Source organism: Anas acuta, chromosome 20 (genome assembly GCF_963932015.1).
Source record: "Anas acuta chromosome 20, bAnaAcu1.1, whole genome shotgun sequence".
NCBI lineage: Eukaryota > Metazoa > Chordata > Aves > Anseriformes > Anatidae > Anas > Anas acuta.
In genome coordinates this window covers 601,542-628,350 of record NC_088998.1, presented here as the reverse complement: position 1 = coordinate 628,350, position 26,809 = coordinate 601,542, and the positions used below count along the sequence as shown (strand labels likewise).

At 49.6% G+C, this 26,809-nt stretch overlaps 1 protein-coding gene across 6 annotated transcripts; it reads left to right on the top strand.

Moving 5' to 3' along the window:
• Positions 1–286: 286 nt before the first annotated feature.
• On the top strand, positions 287–26,751 carry TRAF2 (TNF receptor associated factor 2). 6 transcript variants are annotated; one of them, XM_068657196.1, is made up of 11 exons: positions 837–1,179; positions 3,137–3,357; positions 3,950–4,028; positions 4,435–4,533; positions 11,896–12,057; positions 14,854–14,928; positions 16,685–16,759; positions 17,480–17,857; positions 18,805–18,982; positions 22,462–22,610; positions 23,362–26,751. In XM_068657196.1, exons 2-11 carry the CDS (start codon positions 3,170–3,172, stop codon positions 23,578–23,580), a joined length of 1,602 nt encoding a protein of 533 aa, XP_068513297.1. In that variant the 5' UTR covers positions 837–1,179; positions 3,137–3,169; the 3' UTR covers positions 23,581–26,751. The 6 variants fall into 6 exon arrangements, with proteins under 6 accessions (XP_068513302.1, XP_068513297.1, XP_068513299.1 ...); XM_068657198.1 differs by lacking the exon at positions 837–1,179 and adding an exon at positions 1,682–2,212; XM_068657195.1 differs by lacking the exon at positions 837–1,179 and adding an exon at positions 2,415–2,538.
• The last annotated feature ends 58 nt before the right edge of the window (positions 26,752–26,809 follow it).

Sequence of the window (26,809 nt, the reverse complement as noted above, 5' to 3'; positions counted from 1 at the left end):
GTCATCGCTGCTCATAGGCACAAAACCCCAACGATCAACGCGGTCGCGGATCTCATTGGCTAACGCACCCCGAGCTGGAGGCGAGCACGCATCCAGCTGTGCGCTCTGAGAGGCTACTGTAACTGCCAATCAACTCGGTGCCAAGCAGTGATTGGCCGAAGTCGCATTACCAGCCAATAGCCTCGCCCGAGGGGGGGGGCGGAAGCGGGCTCCGCCCGTGCGGCGGGGGGGGGGACGAGGGGCGGCGGCGGCCGCAGCGGCACCTCCCGGGGGCCGGGCTGGGCCGGGCCGGGCCGGGCCGGGCCCCGCGCGGCAGGGGGGAGCCCGCGGGCCCCCGGCGGTGCGGCAGCGCCGTGCTCTTTCGGCTGCGGTGTGATAAAATCCCTGAGCTCCGTCTGAGTCATCCGCAGAGCCGTGCGGGGCGGCCGGGAAGCCCCCGCGGTGCCAGTCACCGCTTCTGAAACACGGGGTGCGGGGGGGGGCGGCTGAAAACCCCCCGGCGGTACTTTCAGGGGTTGTCGCCACCGCGGAGCCCGGCGGCAGCAGCTGATTTCCAGACAGGGGCCGGGCTGGGCACTGCTCAGAAGTCGGGGCCGTGTCGGTGCTCGGGGCTTTCCCCTTCCCGCTGCTCCCTCATTGCATCAGGCTGGGCTCCTGCGGGCCAGGAGGCGCGGGGAGGAGCGCGTTGGGGAATGCCGGGGGGGGTGCTCCCTATTGCAAAGCTCTGCTTCTGGCCACGTGGTGGCAAACGGAGCACTGCAGCAGCGAGTTTATTTGGAGCAGTCCTGGCTGGGTCCCCTCTTGGGCCAGCAGCCCAGGTAAGGCATTGCTGATAAGTTCCTTCTCTACAGGAATCAATTTCAACATGTCCTGCCCTCAGCACTCCTGTCAGAGTCACATTTTGTACAGGAAATGGAGAAGGGGATTTTCTTCACCGGATTACACAAACTGGTGAAGAACTTTAGCAATGTGGAGTTTTTTACACTTGCACTTCCCAGACAAGTGCGGCTGTGGCAAGAAAAGGAACGTTGCAACAGAAGAACTGAAGCAGTGCCAGTGAGTGCACAAAGCGGTGCTTGCCCTGGAGGAACAGCATAGTGCAAATTCCCAGTGCTGTCGCGTGCACGGGGACACAGCTCGTGGCCTTGACCTCAGCAGAGCCCTCCCACTTTACACCAGGTGAGACCCAGGGCTTACACCCAGAGATGGGGTGAGCTGTGAAGTTTCTGCCGAATGTCAGTTTTCCTAGGCTTTGCCCTCCCTCTGAGGTGTCCTCTGGTGTGTCCCCACCAGCTCTCTTCTGTCTCGTGCATACCATGTCTTCCAAGGGCTCTTGTGCCTTTTTCTGGTCATGCTCAGGGGTGACCGCAGCCAGCCCAGGATGGTGCTGTGGGGCTGCATCTCCCTGCCTCTGTGCACGCTTCTGGAGTGGCATGGGGCAGCTGAGACATCACGAGAGGAGCCGCATACTAGCCGCATACTAGGAGCCCTGCTAGTGCTGGATGCCAACGTGTTGTGGGGTAGTTGGTAACTTCATGTCAGCCTGCTGCCTGGGGTTGGGGTGCGTGGCATCCATGCATGCATTTGAACGCATGGGGCAGCCTTGGCCCTGTGAAGTGGATGGGAGCACAGCAGGCTCTGCTTTCCGTACTCACCAGAAACATTCATCCTTACTCCCCAGGTTTTCTCCCTTCCTCACATCGTGATCAACATCTGCCCTTGTCTATCTGGCTTCTACCGTGGGCTGCAGCTCACCACCAGCGCAGCTCTGCCGTCCACAGAGAGCTGGGCAGGTGGCAGTTCAGTGCCCAGCACGTGGCCCCAGTCCTCCACAGGAGTCCCCAGGAGGGTTTCCACCAGCCCTGCAGCTCGCACCTCACCGTAGCACATGTCTGAGCCACATGCAGATGTGTGCGGGTGCTGGAGGGACTGGCAGGGCACGTGCTTGCTCCAGTCAGTGGGGCAATGTAGAGGAGCTGGTGGCTCCCCAAACTCACCGGTAACCAGCTCAGCCCTCAACGTCGTGTAGGGCTGCACGGGGAGCTGCCCTAACCTCCAGGCCTGGGCTGTCCTCGCAGCCAGGACTATCTGGGAGAAACACCTTGACTGTGCCGGGGCCTCTGGGCATTCCTTTAGAGGGTAGCACCGAGCCGGTTCCGCCTGGTGCTGACCAAGGAGGATTTCCCCGGTGTCGACTGAATTCCCCTGCGTGGTGAGAACGAGACCGCCCCGTGTCCCGCAGCCCTCGGGGGGGGCTTCGGGTCAGTCCCCCGCGGCTCCCTGCCCCCGTGGGGCTCCGGGGCGGGGAGCCGAGCCCCGTGGGCGGGCTGCAGGGGGCTGCGGGCTGGGAACGCCGAGCGTCTGCTGCCGCGGCCTTCAGCGGCGCCGCGTTCCCCCCGCAGGCAGCGCCCCGGCGCGGAACTCAGCGCCTCGGAGCCCGGCAGGATCCGCCCCGGCCGCCTCTCGCTGCCGATGCCCGAGCGGCGGGCGGCTGCAGCGGGCCGGGATGAGCGGCGGGCGGCGGCGCCCTGCGTGCAGGTGGGCGGGCGGCGGGACGGGGACGGGGCTCCGGGGCTCCGCGCCGCGGCCCCCGTCCCGCCCCGCCGGCGGCTCCGGGTCCGGGTCCGGGTCGGCGCCGTTCCGGCGGGGCGGGGCCCGGGGCCGCTTCCGGTGCGGGGCGCGGGCGGACGGGCCGGTGAGTGCCGGGCCGCGGGGGGCGGCCCTGGGCCGGGGGGAGGCGGGCGGCGGGGCCCGGCCCTGCCCTGCCCCGCGCGGCGCGACCCTGGGCCGCTGGGGCCGCCGCTCCGCCCGCCGGGCCGCGGCGTTCCCTGGGCTCGCTGCTCCCCCCCTTCCCCCCCCCGGGCCGCCCGGCCCTTCCCGGTGCGGCGGCAGCGCTGGGGCCGGGAGCCCCGGCTCCTCCGGCGGGGCCGCGTCCCGGGGAGCTGGGCTCGGGGCCTCCCCGCCGCCTCTCCGCGCTCCGGGGGCGCTGCCTCGCTCCTGCCGAGGCGGGGGCGAGCTCGCGGCTCCCAGCGCTGTGCCCGCTGCCGGCCCCCGGGCTGGGCGCTGCTGGGAGAGTGCGTGAGAAATCAGCGTCAGGCGGGGACAGGCAAACAGGGACAAATATTTCTGTTTTCAGGCTCTGGATATACAGACGGAATTCTTTGTTCACATGGCAGCAGCAAACTCTACTCCACCAGGCTCTTTGGATCTAAACCAGCCTGGATTTTCAAGGGCGATACTGGGAACTAAACTGGAGGTCAAATACCTCTGTTCGGATTGCAAGAACATCCTGAGGAGGCCATTTCAAGCTCAGTGTGGACATCGCTACTGTTCTTATTGTCTGAAGAAAATCATAAGGTAACTTCTGTGCCTTCAGTCTAAAAACAAAGTGCTTAAAAGTAAGCAGAAGTAAAAAACAAAAGAGATGAAAGTCGTTATTTTCAGGGCTATCTCAGTGAAGGAGCTGTGTTTAATCTTTGAGAGTCTGCATCAGGCCCCTTCTTTAAGGGAGTGTGTAAGCTCTGACTTGCTTTTGTTGTTCCGGGGGTTGATTCAAAGTTAATTTTTCCAGAGTCTCCTGGGTTGTTTTTTGCAGTTTTGGTGGATCAGTGCAGGTGGATCACTGAAGTGTCCTTCAGTCTTCATCAAAGCTACTGGAGGAACTTCCTAAAAGTGATGGTGGCACGTGTGAGGAAAATTAAGCACACTGACTTTCAGAAAAGTTTGTGCTTTATCTCTCTTTTGCCTTTGAATGAAATTGAGTAGAACAGTTAATCATAAGACAAGAAAATATTGGCATTGGGTGTCCAAAATACACTTGAGCAAAGGCTCGATGTATTGTCTTTAGAATAAGAAAATTCTTTCCTTTTGTTAAGTTACTGGGAATCTACTATTATTTATTATAGCAATTGGCCTCATTTTTTTACATGTTTATTTTTTTATCTGCTAGTTCTGGACCTCAAAAGTGTGCAAGCTGTATTCAGGAAGGGATATATGAAGAAGGAATTTCTGTTTTGGAAACAAGCTCAGTAAGTAAAATTGCATGTTTTGTTGTTTGTTTTTTTAAAGTAAGCTCACTGATGTTGTTAATACCATTTGTGGTTTCTGTTTAAAGCACAAATTCTGAGATTCCCTTATTTTTAGGAAACGTTCTCTTAAGTAGTGAGAATTACGATGAATATGGGGGACTCCACAGCTTCTAAAATCCAGGTTATGTTAATATAGCAGTGGCCTACTTAAAAGCTGTAATAAAGGTTTGTTTGCCATTAGCACACCTTTGAGGATGTAATGTGGCAACTGGCTTGGGAGGAGTCTTTTTTTTTTTTTTTTTTTTTTTTTTTTTTTTTTAAGAATTGATAATAAGGAATGAAGAGACTGGATCAAGACTGCAACCCCTCAATAATTTCTGTGGTTGATTTGTTTTTTCCGTTGCAGGCTTTCCCAGACAACGCAGCTCGTCGGGAGGTGGAAAGTCTGCCTGCTGTCTGTATTAATGATGGTTGCACGTGGAAGGGGACTATTAAGGAATACGAGGTAAATATCAAAGGAAGGCTTTTGATGTCTGTGTGTTCTTTCTTTCCTCTGTGTATGTGCAATGTTAGGGGAAACTCAGGTGTTTCTACTTTCTGCTGATGCTGACAGTGATGGTGGAACAGCTGTCAAGAAATTGTGCCACATAACGACAGCGTTAAGTTTGCTGTGCTATGTGAACCTACAACCTATTTCCAACCTGTGAGCTTGGGGAAAGTGGCCTGTCTGTGATCCGGTTTCCAGCCAGCTGCTTCTGGCTGCTACAGTGCCATGTAGTATCTGCAGAAGATGGACAGTGAATTTGGGCATCGTTCACTGTCTTGCCACACATCACTCTGAGTTGCTCTGGACTACCAGACCATTGGACAGAATGGCTTTCTACTCTTCTTTGGAATTATTTTGCCCTGTTCTTCCTGGGGAGCACATCAGCTCTTTAATTCAGGCCTTCTTCAGATGGCACAGGGCATTTATTTGGTCCTTAGCATGTATACAGCTAATGTGCCACATGAGAATTGTGTTCTGACAACTGCAGAGAACCACACGCTTCTCTGTGCTTTCCAACAAGTCAACACTGCTATGGAGATGGCATTGTTAAAATGTGTTGGCAGTTAGGAGCAACGTTTATTCACCTGTGAAGTTTTGGTGCTCCTGAAGGATAGTTTTGTCATCCATACTGGAATGGAAGAATGTGAAGAGCCTGACATAAGAGGAATCAACATTTTTTTCCCTCCAGCACTAGCCTGAGGTAAAAAGATTGTTGCCCTGTTGTTTGTGGAGCTTTGGTAGTGGCTGAGATGTGTATCAGGAAAAGGTTTAAGCTCAGTTTGGATTCTCTTAGCAATGCCTTTGCAAGGAAGAGATAGCACAACTGTGGGTTGTGCTTGAGTATTCTGCTTGGCTTGCTGAGCCTGGGAACAGAGGGGTGTCCTGCACCTGTGCTTCCTTGTGTTCTTGTTGAAAAGCTTTCAACAAGCTTTCAACTTTTTCACACTACAGTGCTGTCCAAAAGGTAGTAGGATGTTAAATGCTTCTGCTTTGAACCCATTTTTCTTAGATCTGCAAGTGGCACATGGTGTGTGTGCATATGGCTGAAGAAATGTCAGGTTAAAAGCTTAACACCGGCACGGCAGAGAAAACTGAGGAGTGCTTTTAATGCACAGTTCTCGTGCCTGCTGCAGTGTTCAAAATGGTCATTGTAGTGAGCTGATCTCCATTAGCCTAAACCAAATGACATTTGTCAGCAGCTTGCAGTGCTAACGTCAGGGTGCTGTGACTGATGGAAAGGACTGATGACCTCTTCCGATTTTTTTCTCCTGGATTTAAAAGAAGTCTTGAAGATAAGTTCTTCAGGGTGCAGCAAAAAAATCATCAGATGCCAAAGGTTCTTAATGTGGTCAAAAGCAGGCTTGGGTCCAGCCAGTACTTGAAAGAGAAAAGTGAAAGAGGCAACAAGCTAAGTCTCTCTTCTTGCAAGGGTGTGTGCATATAGTGCTTTGGGTTCTTGTGCACAACTGTTTTAAGAGAGTCTGAGCTGATAAGGCTGCACTTTGTTTTTCACTCTCTGTGTAATCTTCAAAAGGTCCTGAGAAATGTTTTGCTAGAGAAGTGTTTCCAAGAGATGCCACTCTGGGCTACTCTGGAGTTCTTGGGCTGCGGCTCCGTGGTGCCATGCTCAGCTGCTACAGCCATCGTTAGCGTGGGGCTGGGATGCTGGCAGTGCAGCTCGGTCTGTCCTGGGGGTCTTTGCCCCTGCTGCTGAGCACAGTGCAGACTGTGCTAGCAAGGGAAACGTTGTTTTGGGCCCTCCCTGGAAAAGCTAATTCTTGGCAGGGAGCTGGTGAGGGGAGGCAGGGTCAGGCTGGTATTACCTCTCCTCCCAGCTGCCTGCAAAACAGCTGTGGCATTTCACCGAGCCTGGCTGTCCTCGTGTGGTCGGGAGCTGGGGAGGTGGGGGTATTTGTGGCTGAGGAGTACCGGGGAAAGGAGCTGTCAGACAAACGCATTAGCCTGGAGCCTCTAGCATATGTGAACTGATGTTAAACCGTGACTTATGGGTAGACTTACTAGCTTTGCGTTGGTTTGGTGTCAGCTCATCTTTGCAGTTTGCCTCATGCTGTACAGTTGCATCTGTAGCCAGAAATGTGTGTAACGTCCTGCAGCAGCTCACGCTCCCACTATGGAAAGTCCCTTGCTGTGCTATTTCCGACAGGACATGGAAAGTCCCTAAGAGCTAAATCATTGTTTGCTCATTTAAAAATTGTGCAGTATTGGTACTGAGAGACTTATGTGGCTGCTGTTCTCTTACAAATCAAGAAATACTGTCACTTCTGGTTTGCTAATGTTATCAGAGTTAGGAGCAAGGAAAAAAAAATGCTCTGTAGCTGAAAAGTTCTATATGTTCAACTTTAAATAAATAAGTTATTTAATCTCGGTTTTGCTTTCTGTCCAGGCTCCCAAAGTTCAAGTCTCAAAGGGACATACAAAACTGAAAGAGTGAAATCTGCTTGGACATGACTTGCACTTCTGCTTAAAGTTGTGCAAAGCATACAAAATATTTACGTGCTTAGAACATGTCTGGCTTTACAAATGCATTTTTCTGACTGCTGGATGCAGTTGTAAATATTTAGTAGCGTTTGGATAAAGTATTTTATGGTGGGACTGGAGGGGTTTTTCCTTTTAATCTCTAACCTCTTTTCATATTTTCTTGATTCCTGATAAAGGAATCTTGGTTTCCTGATAAGTCTGCCTGAATGTACATAAAGGACGGCAGGCTGTGGGCAGAAGCCTTTAGATTTAGGTGGAAAATCTGAGGAGGGTTGCAGAAACTAAAAGTAGCCCATTCTAAGACCAAGAAAACATCCTGTGATATCCAGGTAGAGGGAGTTTGAGGAAACAATGCAAACACCTCTGTTGGAGGTGGAGGCCTTAAGTCCTCTCATTCCTCAGCACTGATGAGTGTTTCTTTTTCTCTGGTTGCCTCTCTACCATTTTATCAAAATGTCTCCAGTTCTCACATGCCTTTTATTTTCACCTTCCCCACCCCTGGCTCCCTGTCCTCGCCCCCGCCTGCAGTACCTGCAGGTCTGGCGTGCTGCCTGGTGGCTGCTCAGCCCTCGTTGCCGCCCTGGCCAAGTGAGGTGGGCATCGCGTCCGGCAGGTCAGCCCAACAGGCAGCTTCAGCACCCGCAGGCCAAGCAGGAGGGGCTGGGATGGGAGGAGAGGGCTGCAGAGGGGTGTTATGTGGTCAGCTGTGTTGTTCTCATTTAGAACTTCAGAGCTTTTAGCTTAATTTCTTACAAAGTACAGAATTATTTGAGACGTAAGGAAACTACATTGTATAAGTTGTGTAAGGAGGAAAACTACAGTCTTAAGTTTAATCCTGGTGGCTGTATTTTAGCTGAGTTAAATATTAATTCACTGGGGGGGAGTGCTGGTAAAACATAAGCTCATCTAGTCTGACTGTCACCCGTGGTGATAGTCTGTCCTTACCCAAGCTGGAGAATGTGTTTTCCTTGTAGTAAATTGTCACCTTGATTTTGAAGAGTTCCCTTTAATCAAAACCTAAAAGGCTGTGGAAGATGCAAAACCCAGAACTTAAGTGCTAGTACTCCAAAGCCCGTGGTGTTGGAGAGCGTGCCTGCAGCCCCTCCAGGGCTCCATGGTTTCCTGGGATCAGGAAGACTCGGTACCTGGGAATTCCTTCCTCTCCTGTGCTCCTACAGTTCCCTGGGAGGTGATGAAGGACACCTGGAACGCTTTGTGTAGGGAAATCTGTCCTTCCTTGAAAATGTTTCTGGGGGCCCTGAGCTGGGAGTCTCCTCCTTCATGATGCTTTATGACCCTTCTTTCCAGCCGTGTCCCTAAGAACACCCTAATAGCTTCTGTTGGTGGTTTTCAACTTCAGCTTCAGGTTTTTGTGTGTTGTTTGGAACAGAGCTGCTGATCTTTGAAACTACTTTGCCCGGTTGCTGTTGCCTCAGAAAAGTAATGTTAAATATTTTATAGCAGTGTTACCTATATAGGTACAGCTTTTTAAGTGTTGTGGCAAGCATACTTGGTGATGCTGTGCCAGAGTAACCAGAGTTCCTTATAAAATCAGGAATGGTGTTTGTCTTTTTTGAAGATTTTGGCTTCAAGTTACAGTGTGGTCTTGAAGGGTCATTTGCAGCCAGCTCTAGCCTGTTCAGCAGTATCCTCCAGGCCCAGATCCCTTTCTCCTGGGAGGATCCATTTTCTACAGTACTTGCAGATAAAGATGATATAAAGGACCTCCTGTTTTAGCAAAAAGGGCTCGATACACCTTTACTTTCTAGAGCTGGAGCTGAGGTCCACAAACAAAATCTGGCCTCCCTTGCAGTCCCTGAAGTTGAGTTTCTGTGGCTGGCTGCCCAGACGTTAGGCAGCTTCCCGTCCAAGCTGCGTGGTGGGAGGTAAGCCACGGGGAGTGCCCGAGAGAGCGCGTGGGAGGGGACTGGAAAGCCCCACCAGCAGAGGGTCTGCTCTCCGTGCTCGCCCCGAGAAGCAGCTCAGCCTTGTTGTGGTGGCCCACCCAATTAACAGGCTTAACATCTGCCCCTTTGAAAACAAAGAGCTGTAACTTGCTTACTTTGAAGCTGAGGAGGGTAATGTGTCCCAGTGAAGCCTTGATATAAAGCCCCTTGGAAGCCTCAGTTTGAACACAGCTTTTGGAGACAGGAATTCCTTGGATTCCAGACATCAGGCAGGTGCCAAAGCCATGATCATGCGTGCACCCTTGTTTAAAGGGTAGAGGCAGTTTCAGCTTTTTCGATAAAGTGATTGGGTTTGAGATCAAGCTGCTCACCATGGGCTTGACTTCTACAGTTTGCAAAAGCCAAATTGTGCCCTTCTGTGAGTGCCCGTACTGTTCTTGGCCTTGTGCTGTAGCAGCCCTTCTGTGCAAGGCCTGTGCCTTCGCTCTGCTAGGCACAGCCTCGGCTGAGAGGAACAGTGTCTGCGCTGCCTTTGCTCACCACCTGTGTCCTGTAGAATATCACCTGTCTTAACCATGCCCTTAACCAGTGAGATTTCAGCCTGAGCTGTCAGTTTTGATGTGAGAGATCAAGGTGAAGCTTTGCGTGCTGGTGAAAATACTGCTTAAAGGATGGGGGAGATCTCGTGTGTGGTCATGGTCTGGAAATCGGTTGGCATGGTCAGTGTTTTTAGTATACTTAGAGCAGAGCTGTCAAATACTGCAGGCTTTCCTGCTGCTAATTAATGGCAATTTGGCTGCCAGAACTGCATATTGGCGGTGAATTCAAAGTAGTGCTATGAATGTGCCAGTGCCTGGCATCGTTAGCATGGCGGCATGATTGGAATCCAATCCCCGGTGACGGTTTGCTGTTAAGCAGTGACCTTGTTAGATATGAACAGAACATCTTGACGATCTTTTCATGCGCCTGTAACTGGTAATTGTAGCCTGGAGTTATCTCTGGATCACATGTTCCAATTCCTTTGAACCTCACTATTTGTCAAACAACAGTTTACCAAGACTTGTAACAGCCCAGTGCAGTAATTCGTAAATTCCTTGGCAATCGGATTTAGTCTTTTTGTTTCAAAGCCATGCTGACCATACCTGCAGCAGGGGTGCAGCGATGCAGCAGCTCTGACTGACAGCCTTGCACATGCTCTGGGCAGTGTCTGCACCTCCACCCAGGAGCAGATTACACCGACACCAGGTCAGGTTCAGGCTTGGGCTTTTCTAGATTGTTCTGAGTCCCAGCCTCTCCATTTCAGACTAGAATCTCCCTGCCAAAGTCATTCCTCTGGGATGGTGCAGATTGCAAAACACAAGAATTTGAAGAAAGCGTCCTTGAGTATCCCAGAGACTGGTACTTGCATAGTTCAAAGCAAGTAGGAAAAGACAGTCTGTCATAGGATACGTTAGAAAACCTGCTGCTGCTTTCAGAAGTTTCTTGTGCCTTCAACTTTCTTCAAACCCTGCTATTGCTTTACAAGCTCCTTCAGTGCAAGAAACGCAGCCTTGAATTCTTTCAAAGAAAGCCTAAATCAAACGTCTGTTTAATCAGTCCTAAAAGCTGATTAATAAAAAAACAGAATGCTGAAAGCAAAAGTTCTTCTGCAACTGAGGTCCTCATTCTGAAACCAGAAGTGAGCAAGGCTCTGTGAAACCCATGACATCATTTCTGCCAATTTTTGTATTCAACTCAGATGAAGGCTGAGGCTTTGGACGGCAGAGTAAAGGCTGTGATGGTTCCCAGTTCCCTCGCTGACGTGCATGCTTAACTCTAGTTCAGAGCTCTGAGTGGTACTGGTGTTGACTTAATCTGTGGTTTTGATAGTTTCTTTGAGGTTTAATTAGTTGTGATGTCAAGTGGACTTCCTTGTTCTCTCAGCAGTGTGTCTGAGCAAAGGGAGCCGTTTGTGTCTGGCATTTACTGGTGTGATGTTCTCAGAAAGCTCCCTTTCCCCTGGCACTGTGAATCACAGACTGGGTCCTGGAGACCCATTTTCAGTGTTTTCTCTACAAAGCTGTGGGCTCACCCTTTTCCTTGTGCCCAGGCTAAGATGCCAAAGGCCCGCGTGCTAGCATCTGGGCTTGTGACTGTTGAAAGCTCTGGCAGTGCTCTGTTGTGCCACTTCCCCTACAGCTGTTTTTCCTCTGCATTCCTGTTAATTTTCCTTCCTCTTAGGTGCGCCCGCCCTGCTGCCAAGCCTTTCAGCTTTGTGTATGCTTCTTGTTGCTGTTTTCGTGCTCTGAGGGTGCTACTGGCTCTCACTGAGCGATGTCCACCTGTGGGAGACTTTGCAAAAGAGCCAAGTAGTATAGCCTACACCAAGCCTGTCCTTCTGTGTATCCGGTATCCCTGGCCACCCTGCTCTGTGCCCATAACCCTGGGGGGTTGGGAGGGAGGCTCCAGCAAAGATATCTTGCAGCTGCTGGTTGCTACTCTCTGCTGCTTGCCTTGTCTCTTAGCCAGAGGGGAAGCGTTGTGTCATGCTGATGGATTTCCTAGTACAGGTGAAAAACCTCCATAAAAACAGGTTTGTGGTAATATGCCAGCTTATGAGCAGGGCAGCCAAGGGTAGATGCGCATCCTTTTCTGTCACCATGATGCAGAGATAATAATTTTCATCAGTTACCTCCTCTGTAGTTCAGGTTTAGCAAAGCTTTGAGACACAGAGCAGCAATCAGATTAAACTGCAGTTTTCCCTTTTGTCTTATTTACACAGGCTCAGCAGAGCAGCTCATCCTGGCATTCCTTAGCAGATGATCGTTACATCCTCCAGGGGTCAGCTGCTGTTACTAAACCCAGCTTCTTTGCCTCTGTGTGTCTGCGCTTTTCTGTACAGCTGTATTGAAATGTGCTGCTCTTGTTGTCACAGAGCTGCCATGAGGGGAACTGCCCGTTCCTGCTGATTGAGTGCCAGGCATGTAAGGGAATGATCACACTGAATGACAAGGAGCGCCACTCTGAGCGGGAGTGCCCCGAGAGAAACCTCAACTGCAAATACTGCAAATCGCTTTTCTACTTTCCAGATATTAAGGTACGAGAGTTACAGCACGCACACAGGCAGGCATAGTCGTATGAGACCCAGAGGCAAGGGGAAGAGTGCTGGATGTCTCTGTTGCAGCCCACTTGTGCTGCTCTGGAGAGGAGTAGGGGTAGGTGTTACTGTGCCGAGCAGCTGCAATGGTCACCTGCAAGCATGTGCACCATGAGCAGATGCTCACACGTTATCGTGCTCCTTCCAAAGGTGGTGATACCTGATTTTTCCAGTCTCTCAGGTGGTCTCCTAATCACCTGTTCTGATGGAGATGTAACTGGTGTGTTGTACATCAGTGTCACTGGGTTGTCTTGCTGTTTATTTCTAGGGAGGGAAGTCCAGTTTGCAAGATCACCCAGAGGTTTTTGGTTTTAGTTGAGTGGGAAGGGGGTGTTACTATGGAGACTGTGAACTCTGCCCACGTTTTTTCCCCGCTGCTGTTGAATGCTGGGGCCTGACCTGAAGGAGAGTCTGAGCCTTGGTTTCCAACTGGTGGGTGAAGTCAGTGCTGAGGTAGCTGGAGAAATAGCCCTAACGGTCTGAGTCAGGCTGTGGTCTTTCAGCTCTGCTTTAATTCTTTTATTGTCATCTCCCCTCTCCTGCCCCTATCTAACTTGATTTTCATTGCAGGTTCACAGTGAAAAAACAACTTTGCTCTTACCTAGCATGTTTGCAGTGATGGCTTTCCAAAGCTGCCTAAAATATTTGTAGCGAATGCCTAACTGTCAGAGTTGCCTGTCTTTGCTGCAGCAAAGCTCATGGATGTGGGTTTGGGAGAGCTGTAAACAGGAGGATTGCCCCATTCCTGAGGGAGTGGAGTGCTGCGGTTCAGGCTTGTGTACCAGCCCCTGCCCCAGCTGCTGGGTGGGGTGGGTGTCTTTGAGCAGATCCACTCCTCTCTGTGTGGGCACCTTCCTCTGGCACCTGTGGGGAAGGGGCAGGGACAGGAGTTAGAAGTAGGGGATTCCAGAGGAGCCCTAAACTCTTCATATAAAAATGTTTGTCGAGAGATTTGGATCTGTGCTGGCTGGAGCACATGTTTCTGGGTGCCTTAAGCAATTTACACACAGACCAGTTGCATGTGCAGTTTAGCTGTGCAGTGCTGTTTAATTAATGCTTTCCTTCTCGGACTGTGAGCTCAGTGCACATCTCAGATTTGCATGTATGTGGTATGTTATTATCGTGGTGCAACTTGGCATCAAAATGGGAGGTAAATGCTACGTGGTGTGTTAGAATAGCAGGGAGGTGGGGAGAGGGGAGAGCAAGGAGAGGCTGATTTGTGAGGAGGTGATAATTTCACACATAGCAGCTTGCACAGGAGAAGGCAAGTTTTAAATACCCCCTTCTTAAATAGTTGTATCTGCAGTGACGTCTCCTCCAGCCAGACCATAGCGTCTGTTCTCATGCCAGCATTTTGTGGGTCATGGGGAAGATGCTATCTGGTGCTTCTAGAAAATGAGAGCAGGAGGTGGGTAGAAGAAAGGGTTCAACCCCTCTGTGCAAGGGGGATGAAGGAATGTGCTTTGCCTCAGGCTTCCTCTGCAGGTGCTAATCCAGGCTGTCCATGTGCATCCAGTTGAGATGCAGAGACTGGGAAGTCACTCTTCCAGGGACAGAGCAGGGATACTTCTGACTCTGATTACTCATTTAAAGTATAAAAAGGAGAGAGTAACTAACAAGCCAAACCTGAGCCACTAATAGGTTTCACTTTCCAGTTTCTGATGTGGTAACAGTACAGAACAGTTTGTCCATGTCCCTCCCCCCTCCGAGAATAACTTGTTTTAATAAAGAATAAATGTGACCAAGTTTTCAAAGCACTTAGTTTCAGATAACTAGTTTATAAGTATTTAATATTTTTTTCTGTTACTATCACAGGGGTATAGTTAAATATGCTTATCTTTTAATCTGAATTTTGAACTACATGTTAATGGCATTTATAATGATGTGTCAAAGTTCACGTAACCTTGGATAGAAAAGCAAGACATGCTTTCTGGTTCCCTAATTAGAAAAACAAAATGTATCACTTGTTTCAACTGGGTGGTGTATAAAGAGAAGGTTTAAGTAGTATGGAAATAATACAGAAAGCAGAGGCATGTTCCATCAGTCCCATTTTAGCTGGTATTGCTGACCCTAGGATCTGCAGAGGACAGCGTATCACATTGCCACGATCATTTATTCACCTTCTCTGGCCACAAAACAAGTCGTGAGCTCTTGCTACAGGTGTGGGTGCTTATGTGCAGGGACTGTTAAGTGAAATTGTTTTGAACTATTTTTTCTTTCTGGTTAAAAAATGATTTTCTGTTGAACTGATCCAAATGTGAAGATTCTATCAGTTCAGCTCAGCACATGACAGGCGATGGGTTCATACTTCAGCTGACTGATAACCATTACAGTGGAAAAATTATTCAAATTATCTTGCTGAGATAGTGTCTTACTTCACTTAACCTGCTTGAACGTGTATTTTCCTGCCAAAGCCATAAATTGAGCTTCCTGTTGATTATCTTGTCCATCAAAATAGTAATTTGATTTTTTTTTCTTTCAAAATTATTATAGCAACTTCTTAAATTGAGGCTGAGACCTGGAAGGCTATATAAGCACCCAAAATTCTGGTAGCCTGGTGATTGCAGAAATGAGTCAGCAAAAAGACTTTCCAGCATGACCAAAATTCGAGATAAGTTGGTTGAGGACAGCCCTCATGTAATACAGAACTGCGCCTGTTGAGCTGTATTCATGTTAGTAACCTTATTGGGGCCTTTATTTAGAGGACCAAATAGTCTCCTGTTGATTCTTTTACAGGCTCACGATGAAGTCTGCCCTAAGTTTCCATTGACGTGTGAAGGCTGTGGGAAGAAAAAGATTCCAAGAGAGAAGGTATCTGACTGCTGGGGAGCTCTGTGCGATGGCGTCTGGGGTCCTGGGTGACTACAACCAGAGCTTCTCAGGGCTCGGAGGAAAACTGTTGGACTGTTGGAAAGTGGAGTGGGGAGAACAACTAGGTGTCAGCATTTTGTACAAATCCAACTTTTCCATAAGGTTGAAAATACTGGTAGGGTGTTGGGAAAGGTGTCTAGTCAGCACTTGTAGTTCAGTGTTAATACTGCTAACATAATCCTCCTATGACTTCTGAATTTACCATGTGTAGGTACAGAACTTCCATAGGAAAAGCACACTTGTGGGCTTAAAGGGTAGCTTTTTCATATGTAAAGCGACTATCTTTACCGCTAGTGAAATCTTGGGAAGCAATGCCATCTCCAGCTAAAAAAAAAAATTTAATTAATCGTGTAAATGAATCTGTATCTAGTAGGGCATCTATGCTGCTGGCTCCCGGTGCAAGGCACAAAAGTCTGAAAATCAGAGTTTTGGAAAACATCTTCAAAAAACACATTCATCTGAAACTGTCCTGCCTGCTGTGGGCAAATATTTTTAATAGTGCAGTTGCAAAAGACCTTTGTAGCAGGGCAGGGGACATAGAAGCATCAAAAAGATGAGTAAAGAGTTCTTCAAAATAGCCAGCGTAATAAAGGACTTTGTGCTGTGATCTTCAGATGATGATCTGCTTGTCTGCAGGCTGATGCTGGAGCCCAGCAAAGAGTAGGCTTATGCCTGTAAGATTCCCATACATGATCTATTTTTTGTTTAAAAGATAACTCCCTCTTTTATCTTTTTCCAAACTTCTGTTAACTGCAGAAATTGTAGCCCTAGTCCTGCAGCATATAACTGAGTAACCTGACTCATTAAACAAGCCAGATGGATCTAGAAGTTTTTTTAAACGTGGTTTAAAAACAGTTTCAGTTGATATCTGTTGTGGCAAACGTAGGTGTCAAATGTGGAATGAAGCTGTTGTTCAGAATACACCACTGATATCTAATGATGAGATATATCAAAAACAAGATGATGGTGTGCCAGTGCTTGTTAGCATTAGTCACACATTGTGTGGGAACCCAAAGGAGTCATCTTGTAGGCTAGAGGATTATTGGCGCTTTTCTGTAGAAATATCCAGCCTCAGCCTCCGTTCTTCATGACAGCTGCTGGATGTGAGGTGGCCGAGGTGTAGTGTGCCTACGTACTCCAGCAAATAGGTACTGGATGCAGCAGAGGACCTTCCCTTGCAGAGGTGGATCTGCAGTAGTTGCTATAAATACTCAGGCGGGACCATCAGAAAGCTTTGTTCTCAGATTTATAATGCTTAGTTGGAAGTAAAAATATCAAACTGTGGCACATCCCCACCAGGGTTACATGAATTGTGCACGTGTAAATGGATACCTATTTCATAAGGTTGTTCTTCATCCCTCCTCTTCTTCAATGAAGCTCGATGCTCAGCATCCGTAATGTGTATCTGTGCTATCTTCTTTTTCTTACCGGTGTGTGTAGGTGAGAGGTGGGACCTCCTAGTCCTAGAGAAAAATAAAACTTCCTTGCAGATGTCAGTGCTCTGTTTAAATTACAGTGGCAATCCTAACTAATGGTGGGCAGCGTCCAGGTTTAACCATACACTTTGGAAGCTAGTGATTAGTGATGGCTTGGTTGATCTTTACTTTGTTTTCAGTTTCCTAGACCTCAGTGAAACAGAAGGGGAGTTACTTGGGTCACATAAGATCTGTCTAACGCTATCTTCTTTCTTTTCTAGTTTCAGGACCACGTGAAGACTTGTGGCAAATGTAAAGTGCCTTGTAGATTTAAGGTTGTTGGATGTGCTGAGATGGTAAGGGTTTGTCTGTTCATGTGTATCTTAGGGACTTGTTTTTTGGTTCAGTGTTAAAACCTCCAGACCACTGTACCCCAGACTTCTGCAGATCTTTGTATTCAGCTATTTGAACAAATTGTTGTTTTAAACCCTTTGCAAATGCAGCCCAACATCATCTGCTGTCTGGACTTTGGGTACCAGAAAATGAACTTAACACAGAAGGAAACCTTCTTGAGAAACGCACTGAGTACTTTGAGGCTCCTGGTGGTCATGTCACTGACAGCTGTAAGCTTAGAACTGAGTGTACAGTGTCTTATTCTCCTGCTAGAGCTTGAACAAGGCAATGTTTCTCCATGTGACTTAGTTTTTGTAGCTCTTACTGGTGATGTTAATATAAATCCATTCTCAGGGGGATTATGTGAGGGTTTTTCCTTTGGTGTCATTAAGTATATCTGAGCCCTTCTGCAAAGGAATGGAAGAAGACAAAGTACAACAGTGTCTGCAGCTGAGGAAATGTTAAGCATCCATCATTATATATGATTGCAGCTTTTCTTTAAAAAAAAATCCACCAACTAACACCACATTTTTTTTAAAACTATTTTTCTTTGTTGTTGTTGTTGTTTTTTTTTTCCCTTTATAATTAAAAGCTAATGTTGTGGCCTCGAGGAGGATATTTTTCTGTGGATGGTGACAAAATAGCTTGAGCTTGTTGAATGGGATGTATTTCTCTTCGTGTAGGTGGAAAATGAAAGGCTACCAGAACATGAAACCAAGTGTCTGGCGGAGCATCTGTACATGCTACTGAGCTTTGTGCTTAGCCTCAAGAGTGGGTCTGGAGACCTAAAGCATTTTCCTGTCCTTTCCTCATCACAAAGTAACTCCCCACTACTGGCAGCAAACTCTCTGTGCTCAGAGTCAGAGCTCTCCAAATCCATGGAGCTTTCCAAGTCTCTGGAGCTCTTGGGAAGATGTGAGGCCCTTGAGAAGAAAACAATGACCTTTGAGAACATTGTCTGCGTGCTCAACCGGGAGGTGGAAAGAGTGTCTCTAACAACGGAAGCCTATAGTCGGCAACATCGATTAGACCAGGAAAAAATTGAATCTCTGAGTAACAAGGTATGTAACCACTGGGTAGGGCTTTCCAGCACTCTGAGCAGAGCTTTTTCAGTTTACTTCCTATGTTATTAGTTAGCAAAACTTCACCATGTAGTCCTCAATCTCCATAAATCTGAAGATAGAACTAAAATATTGTTTGTGCCCATACCCAACCCTCAAAAGCTTCCTGGAAAATATGGGAATCAAACTGACATGCAGAAAGTATTCAGGTCTCTCTTAGTAAGGAAATGATGTGCACACTGAGATGTTCTTAGGTTTTCCAATGAGAGACAAAGTACCCAGCATTTCACTGAATCTTGTGGAATTTGTGGGCTTTACCACTTTCCAAACCTTTCATAAGGAGCCTAGTCATCAATGCTACATCACTGATGCATTGTACGTAGCATGGTCTAGAGAGAAGAAGCTGCCCTGGCCGCTGTGCTCCAGTACTGTCCCAGCTGCATGCTGCCCTTGTGTTTTGGTGACTGGGAATTTTGCAGTTCATAGCTAATCTTTGCTCTCTCAGCATGAGATCTGCCAATACAGATGTAACCCTGCTACCTAGCAGCAATTAACTATGGTGAGACCTTCTTGGCTCTGTGTACGTTCTTCTGTTTCTCAGTCTAGTTTTGTCACAAAGGTGTCTTTTTTTTCCCCCCCATCCTCACCTTTTGGGTCGTTATATACTGGAACTGCTCAATGAGAGGATTTTTCCATTCACTGCAAGAAAGTTTCCAGTTCAGACACAGCATTAATGTGTGGTCTTCAGAACGGCAGGACACAAAAGGAACTTCTGGTGAATTGGCTTATGGTATTAATCTTCTCCTGCCTGTGGCCCTTTGTCGCTTCTGGAGAATGTCTGTCACTAAAGATCAGACGTGAAGGGGATTCTGGTGGCTGCTGGCTTTCTTAGGTCTCACAGCAGAACGCGTGTCTAACCAGGCTGCACCATGTGTCCCACCGAGCAGGTTCGGCAGCTGGAAAGGAGCATTGGGCTCAAAGATCTTGCCATGGCTGAGATGGAAGAAAAGATCCGCAGCATGGAAGCTTCCACCTACGATGGTGTTTTCATCTGGAAGATAACAGACTTTGCCAGGAAGCGCCAGGAGGCGATAACAGGCCGCTCTCCTGCGATCTTCTCTCCAGGTTATTGCCTGAAAAATAGCAAAAGCCTTTTGTGCTTCAGCTGGGTGTGGGATTTGTAATGGTGACCTTTGCAAGTGACATACTTAGCCATTCAGATGTAATTCTGTTCTCTCCCTCTTTCCCAGGGGAATCTGAACCACTTAGTTTTTTATTTCTATTTTAAAAGCAATGGGCTAAATAAGTGCTGTGCTTATCGCAGAAGACCTTTTTAATTTCTCATAATGGAAAGGGTAAACATCATAGTTCCAGAATAGCTCTGCATTCAGTTACAGTGAAAATACCCAGAGACAGTAAAACAAGTAATAAACTGGTTAAGCGAGGGAAGAAATACGTTTTAGAGCACAAAGCATGAAGTTGCAAAAGACAGTGTCTAAATAAAGCCCATCCCATACACAGGGAAGTGCTTGAGCATCTATTCCAGGAGGGGACTCTCCTTGTGGAACTTGCCCAGCCTTGTTGCTTCTGTTTTTTTTAAAAAAAAGAAAAATCTCTTTAAAGAATTTGTTGTTATCTAGCTTGTTTGCTTATGAAAGCATTTCTCAGGATTGTAGCTGTGAGATGAAACCATCTCTGCACACAGTTCATTGCTTGGTGGGGTGCTTGCCTCACAAAGAAACAGCTGAGGAGGTGAGTTTGTGTTTCCCTGAGTAGGAATCGCTTAGATCTAAGCATGTTGAAGAACTTTTTCAAAATGTCCACTTGCACGTGAGCCAAGAGCATGTATGCTGTACCTGCTTCCTGGTATAATGACAAATCAGGTTGTTGCTGGACCAGGACATAAAAACAATTGCATTTTTAAAGCTATTTAAAAAATCTTTTCTGGGTGAAGGCTGTATAGGTCATTTTTCATGAAAAACTGAAGGAGAAAAGGATTCCCCCTTTTCAGGGGAACTAAGCTAAACTGCTACTGAAACTGTGTGCATGCAATTAGCATTTCCTTTTAAAAGTCAGTGACAGCTGTGGAAAACCCCTGTTCTCTGTTCTAGAAAGGCAGCACTTCCTTCCTTGTTAGCATGTATAAATCAGGTTCAAATCTGTTTTGTTTGGCTTAGAGATAGGGCCTTAAATCTTGCATCCTGTTTCCTGCATGATGCTCAAGAGCTTCTTGACCTCAGCATCTCCTGAGGCTGCAGTTTTGAGGCAGAGTCTGGACCGAGCTGACAGCTCGTCCTTCTGGCCTCTGGCCACCAGCTTCCACTGCTCACTGTGCTGGGCTTCCTGCACCCTCCATGAGCTGATACAACCTGGTGTTGTCACTGGGGGACAGGGATTCTTTCCTAGGGTGAAGAACCAAGTCAGCTGGTGGAGGGCTATAAGCAGGAGTTGGCTGGAGGGCAGGAGTGGACTGGAGGATCTGGGGAAGAGGAAGAGGGTGTTGAGACCTTTGAATGCATATTTCTTCTGTCCAGATGTTTGCTTGATGGTGCACTGAACGCTGAGCTCCTCCTGGAGCTGCATCTCATGTTTCCTGTGATCTCCTCCTTGGCACTTTGTGCAGCCTGCTCCCCATCCTGCAGTGGTGTAGTGCTGCCCAGTAAATCTCCAGGGAAGTGAAAGCAGGCAAATGCCAGTCTCGGCTCTTTTTGTAAAGCACTTAATCAAAGGAAAAACAATACCTTTTGGTCCACTGTTTTGTGGTGCTGGTTGATAGTCTGCTAGTGAAAGTACTGTACGTGGCTGGAGGGACTAGAAGGTAAAGGTTGCCTCTGCCGAACACACAAGGATGTTTATGGAAGAGGCAGGACTCTTTTTTTTTTTTTTTTTTTTTTCTTTCTTGAAAGAGCAAAGTACAAGGCCTTGTTTCCTTCTGTATTCGATTGTGGTGCTTAGATGAGAGATTTTCATTCCCTGTGCTGTTTTACCTGAGAAAACTAGGCTGAGAAACAAACATGTTTCTTGGTTGTTGTTTTTTTTTGTTTGTTTGTTTTTTTTATTAAACAAAACCCAAAAACTTGTGGAGGTGTTTTTTTCCTCTTGCAAAGTGAAATAATAGTCTAGTAATTATCAGCCTGGGAAAGAGACAGCTGGGAGGAGGAAGCTACGAATGGGATGAAAAAGTGAAATGAGTATAATTGTTGGTTTTGTATTAAAACATAAAACCAAGGAGATACCACATGAGATCTATTTTAAAACAAATAGAAGAAAGTACAGTTACCACTCTCAATTGCATTGGCAGGAGAAAACAATTGCTGCAGGATTTTGCAAAGGCCCAGACTGTGAGAGTTCAGAAGAGAAATCCACCCAGTAAGGGTGGATCCAGGGCAGCCCCTGGTGAAGCTCCTGCTTGGCAGCTGCTGGCTGCCAGGAGCAGGCAGCTCGCTGGGATCCTCCTTTGCCTCTGACGTGCGTTGCCTTTGCTCCCAGATGGTGGGAAGCAGGGCATCCTGTCCCTGCTGCTGCTTTTGGTCCACTGGCCTGGTGTGTGTGCGTGCTCCCGCTGGTGTCCTTCCCCCAGTCCCCTGCCTGTCTGCACACTGGCAGGGTCACAGGAGTGCTGAGAAGCCCCAGGCTGATGGGTGGTGGGCTGTGAGGATGAGCTGCTTGGACTAGCAGAAGATGGCTCTGCCCCAATGCCCCTCACTGTAGGGGAAGCAGATAGAGAGAGGGCTGCCCGGAGGAAGCAGGCTGGGGGCGTCAGTACGGACACACATGACAAAGTCCTGATTTTCTGCTCCTCTATGCCTGGCCCGTGGAAGTTCACAGCCTCTCTACCATTGCCAGTGTGCCCGTTCAGAAACATGCACCAAGTCACATGCAAAGCACCAGCGGCAGTCACCTCGGGGTGCTGCTGAGCTGCCCCAGGCCTGTGTTGCTACGAGGGGGCAGCTGGCGGCAGTACGCGCTTCTGAGGCCCTGCATGAAGTCAGGAGGGTACCACGGGCATTGGTAGAATTGTTTGAAAGTAAGAGACCAGTATCTGGGAGCACCGCTCTGGTCAGAGGCAGTTAGCTACGAAGAGGGTGCAGTGAGAACCATGCACGCTCTGCCCCGGCTCAGGTGTTCTGCGTTTTTTTTACTCTTACCTGTCAGGGCTGCTGTGGTGAGCTGTCACCGTAAGGCATTTGCTGTCTGTGTGCAGCACAACGGGTTGGTCTGTGGTGGGGTGTGGGGGGATCGCACAGGGACCTGGCAGAGCTCCGTCTCTACCTGTGTCCGGGGAACCTCAGGTGTCCTCGGAGTGCAGGAGGGCGAGGAGAGACTGTTCATGGGCAGCTTCTGCGATCCCTGCTGCAGCACTGTGCTTCTCATCTGGGTTGAGGGGCTTGTGGGGGCCTTGGCCTTAGCTGTTTCCAAGGCAGTCTACAATCACATCTGACCATTGTCTGTCTGTGGTAGCTTTCTGGAACATATCCATTTTGTTTTAAGATCCCAGCCTGGTTTCTTCTAGGATCCAAACCGTAGAGTCCTCGAAGTTCAGAGGAAACTGCTGGTGATAGGCTTTGTTGGTTCTCACCCTCACTGTGTCTGTTTTGCCACAGCTTTCTACACAAGCAAGTATGGCTACAAGATGTGTCTGCGCGTTTACCTGAACGGGGATGGCACCGGGCGTGGGACTCATCTGTCCCTGTTCTTTGTGGTGATGAAAGGACCCAATGATGCTCTTCTTCGCTGGCCTTTCAACCAGAAGGTAGGCTTGGGATGAAGCCTGCCACGCCTAGCAATGTGCCACTCTGAAGCTCTGAGCCCTCCTGAGCTGTGAGGCACCAGCCGTCCGGCCTACTGACATCAGCCACCCTGGGGATTCCCCTGTTGTGCTGAAAGCACCATGTGTGCTACAGGGCAGGACGTGTGAAACAGCAAAGGCTGTGGCAGGAGAACAGCATGTCTGGAGGGCAAGCGGAGCCTCTGCACTAATATGGGACTGGGGAAGATTGTCATCTCTGGACTCTGTTCTGTGGCTGCTGCTGGTGCTTTTGATGCTTGCTCAGCATCAAAAGTTCAGATCTCAGTTCCTAGACCTGCAGGTGTTGCAAAATGCTTGAAGGCTGAGCCAGGGCTTACTGATACAAAGAGGACCACCTTCTTCCTGAGTGGGATGGGAATACTCTGGAACCTAATGAAATAGCTGTGTTGAGTATTGGTAGCAAGCTTCATGGCATCCAGTTTTAGGCTTTCACAGTCAGTGACAGCCCTGTGCTACCACACAGAAGTTTCCAGTGACAAGGCAGGATGTGGGGAGCATTTCTGCAGAATGTCAGAGGTGACATTCTGTGCTGACCCTAGTTCCAGGCATTTTTCAGATTTGTAGATGTGTAATGTGGCTTATGGTTGCATCTGTACGTGAATGTTTAACAGGTTTAATGTGGGCAAATCACTGGGCTGGGTTTCACTGTCCTTTTTATTCAGCTGTTCTTGTGTCTTGTCACATTTCTCCACAGGTAACTCTGATGCTCTTGGATCAGAACAACCGGGAGCACATCATTGATGCTTTCCGACCTGATGTGACATCCTCCTCCTTCCAGCGACCCATCACGGAAATGAACATTGCCAGTGGGTGCCCACTGTTCTGCCCCGTCTCCATGATGGAAGCGAAGAACTCCTATGTCCGTGATGATGCCATCTTTATTAAAGCCATCGTTGACCTCACAGGCCTCTAGCCCTCCTCGCCTCCAGGAGCAGTGAACACAGAGCCAGCCCTCGTGGGGCACCCCCCTCTCATGCTGCCCTGCAGGCAGGTCTTCGAGTGAGGAAGGGGCAGAAAGCAGAGGGGGAGAAGCCTATACCTAGCCCCTTCACAAAAAGGGACCTTCTCTGTGCTGAGCAGCAACAAGGTGTCTGATGGGAACCCTCTTCCCTGGTGTCAGAGAGACTTTTCCCGAGAAGAAATTAGGGTGGACATTCACAGTTTGCATGGTACAGGGGTCGCCTGCAGGGACTTGGGTATCTGAACTGCCACCACGCTGGTTTCCCAGCAGAAGCAATGCATCTTGCTCTACCAGTTCAGTGTGTGGCCTCAGCTCTCTGTAGTGAAACAAGGATTTGGCCTGCCTGAGCACCACTTCATCCATCTGGGATTTTCGTCAGAGATCTTTGTGGTCCTGAACGTAGTGCTGGCTGAAGGAATACCACTGCCCCATGCAGGGGCTGGTTTGTGCCTCGCTGTCAGGAAGGCTGCAGCACTTGTCTGCCAGGATGGGCTTGGGCGGTGCTGCCTGGCTTGCTGCTCTTCTCTTGCCACTGATATCCACATGGAAGAACTGAGGTGGCACAGGGGGAGCAGCACCCTGTGCCCAGCTGTAGCTGGGTTTTTGACTGGGGGAGTGCTCTGGGCGTGTGGAATGGATGGGCTGGCAGCACCAGGGCTGCCTGTGATGAAAAACAAAAGTGACTGTCCCCTGGAGCCTGCCCCTCCTCTCAGGGGAGAGGAGGTGACTGCAGCGCTTGTGCCTGCCCCAGGCAGACTTTTAGTGGGACCCTGTCCCTCAGTATTGTGTTGGAGGGAGGTGGGTGCAGTGGTGGAAGCTATCTTCAGGCACACACAGATGCTCACGAGCTTGCTTTAACCCTGGTCATGGGGCAGCTATGGCAGTATGGACACGGCAACCTTCGCGGGCCCCAGCACCATTCCTGGTGTGGGCATAAGCCCTGGCCATGCCCTCCTCTCTGGAAACCACCTGCCCAGGGCCTCCTGGTCACCAGGGCAAGCTCCCTCAGCCTCTTGGAGGGCCTGCAGCCACCAGGGTCAGACTGGAAGGGGCTGGAGAAGTCCCTGAGTGAAGCTTGTGCTGTTGCCCTTGCTGTTTCTGGTTTCCTCACGCTGTTTCCTTGTGAGCAGCAAATGTTCTGCACCTGTACCCCAGAGACGGTCTCTGTATTTCGTGGAGAAGAAACTGCTGTCATTTCCCTCCATCATGGCTAATGAGTCCCTCTGGTGTTGCTTCGTGGTGGCCACATGTAACTCTGGACTGACTGTTAGCCAGGTTGGACTCTCGAGGCCCGCTGCCTTTTCTCCCTGTGCTTTCCAATCTCATTGCCTAAACGTGACCCATGAGATGCTTGGTTGGCTATCTGGCTGCTGAGCATCCCCCCCCCCAGCCCTTATACTTGCCTGGGTCAGCTCTAGCTCCTGCACTGGCCCGGAGGGCAGGCAGAGTGGCTGCTGTGCCCGTCTGGAGGGAAATGACCTTCCCCCTTGGTGCTTGTGAATGCAATTGCTCTGCAGGGGGAGTGAATTTCCCCTGGCTGGGAGCTGCCAGAAGCCTGGAGGCGCTGCCATGTGCTCCGTGGAGGAGCCCCAGGCTCCGCTCTGCTGCCTGCTGCTGACACTGTCGTTTCTGCAGCCACTTGCCCAGGCCTGGGCCACGTCTTCAGCATGGGTGGCTCTCCCTGCCTGTGGAAGGGTGCTGGGGTGACCTTTCAGCCCCTGTTTGAAGTCTGGTGCAGATCTTATCCCTGCTGCAGTAGCTGCTGAGTCCTAGCCCAGAGTGCAGCTGTGCAGAGGCTGGGGCCTGGAGCAGATCTTGCTGTGCTGGCAGGGGACAGGAGGCTGGGCCAGCAGCAGTGCCCCCAGCCAGCTCCCACTGGCCCACAGCTGCCCCTGCCCAGCCTGGTGCAGCCAGCAGCAGCCTGGATGGACCACGCTGAGCCCATCTAGGGCTAGCGGGATCACTGCTTTGTGTAAGGGCAGTGGAAGGTAAGGGGAGCAATTTGGGTTTGGAAGTAAAAGTGACCCCAGGTCCCTCTCCATCTGAGTCAGGCTTGAGCCAAAGCACAGGGAGCTGGCCAGGGGAGTGCTCAGGGCTGCACCTCCTCCTTCAAGCAGTACTCGTGGTGCTGGCTGCACGCCCTTGCGCTGCCTGGCCCCTTGCTGCAGCCCCTGCTTTGTGGAGAGGCGAGGGCTGTGGGTTGGGCAGGGGCTGCCCATTTCTTCCCAAGTGCTGATGGTCAGCGTGTGGGATGTCTGCCTGGAGCACAGCAGGCCTGGAATGCTTTTGCACCTGCTGCTTGCAGCCTCACTGCTTTGTGAAAACCATCTTTGAGCTTGTCCTGGGGGATACTGGTACCCTCACTCTGTTGCCTTAAGAGGAAGGAAAAAACAACAACAACAAAAAAAAAAACAACAGCAAGGCCTGAGCTTTGTGGAGGAGGCCAGGCCCTGTGCTGCCCAAGGAGTGTCCCTGCCCACACTTTGCTTGGAGAGGGGGAGGAAAATCAGCACTAATAGTTTAGAGTTGAAATTGTGTATTATTTGGGGGGGGGGGGGGGAGGGTGTTGATCTGGAGCAATCTGTGTCTTTGCTCATGGAGCATTTGCTCAGCACCCCTGGCTGAGGGGGTGGGGGGGACCAGGTCTGGCTCTGTAGTGCCTGGCAGCACAGCCGCCAGGAAAGGCACCCAGCAGGAGCACAGGCTGGGGGGGGGGTGTTGGGCTGCGCTGACAAGCAGAGGAGCCTGCTGGCAACTTTGCCCTGCCCTGTTGTTTCCCTTCCCTTACTACAAGGCTGAGGAAAGGGAGGGCTGGTGCTGAAAATGCTGTCTGGCCCTTTTTCATTTTTTTTAGCTCTTGGGTTTGCAGGGTTATTTGTAGTGCGTACCATTTGCAGCGATCTATGCACTGCGGTAGGAGGGTAACGTCTTCCCTGGGTGTGATGCTGAGGCTGGCTAGCAGATGGGCATTTATCGCCAAGCACAGCTGGATTTTGTTTGTTTGTTTGTTTCACTATTTGACCACAGCTATTGGAGAACAACCACCTTAGCCTGTCAATGTGAAATAAGTTTTTCCTCGAGGATGCCATATGGTGAAAACCACTAATAAAAGCAGTTTGAAGAGTTTTGTGTAACTTGTGGAAGGCTGTGGCTCCAACACTGCCCATGGTGGAAAAGGAAG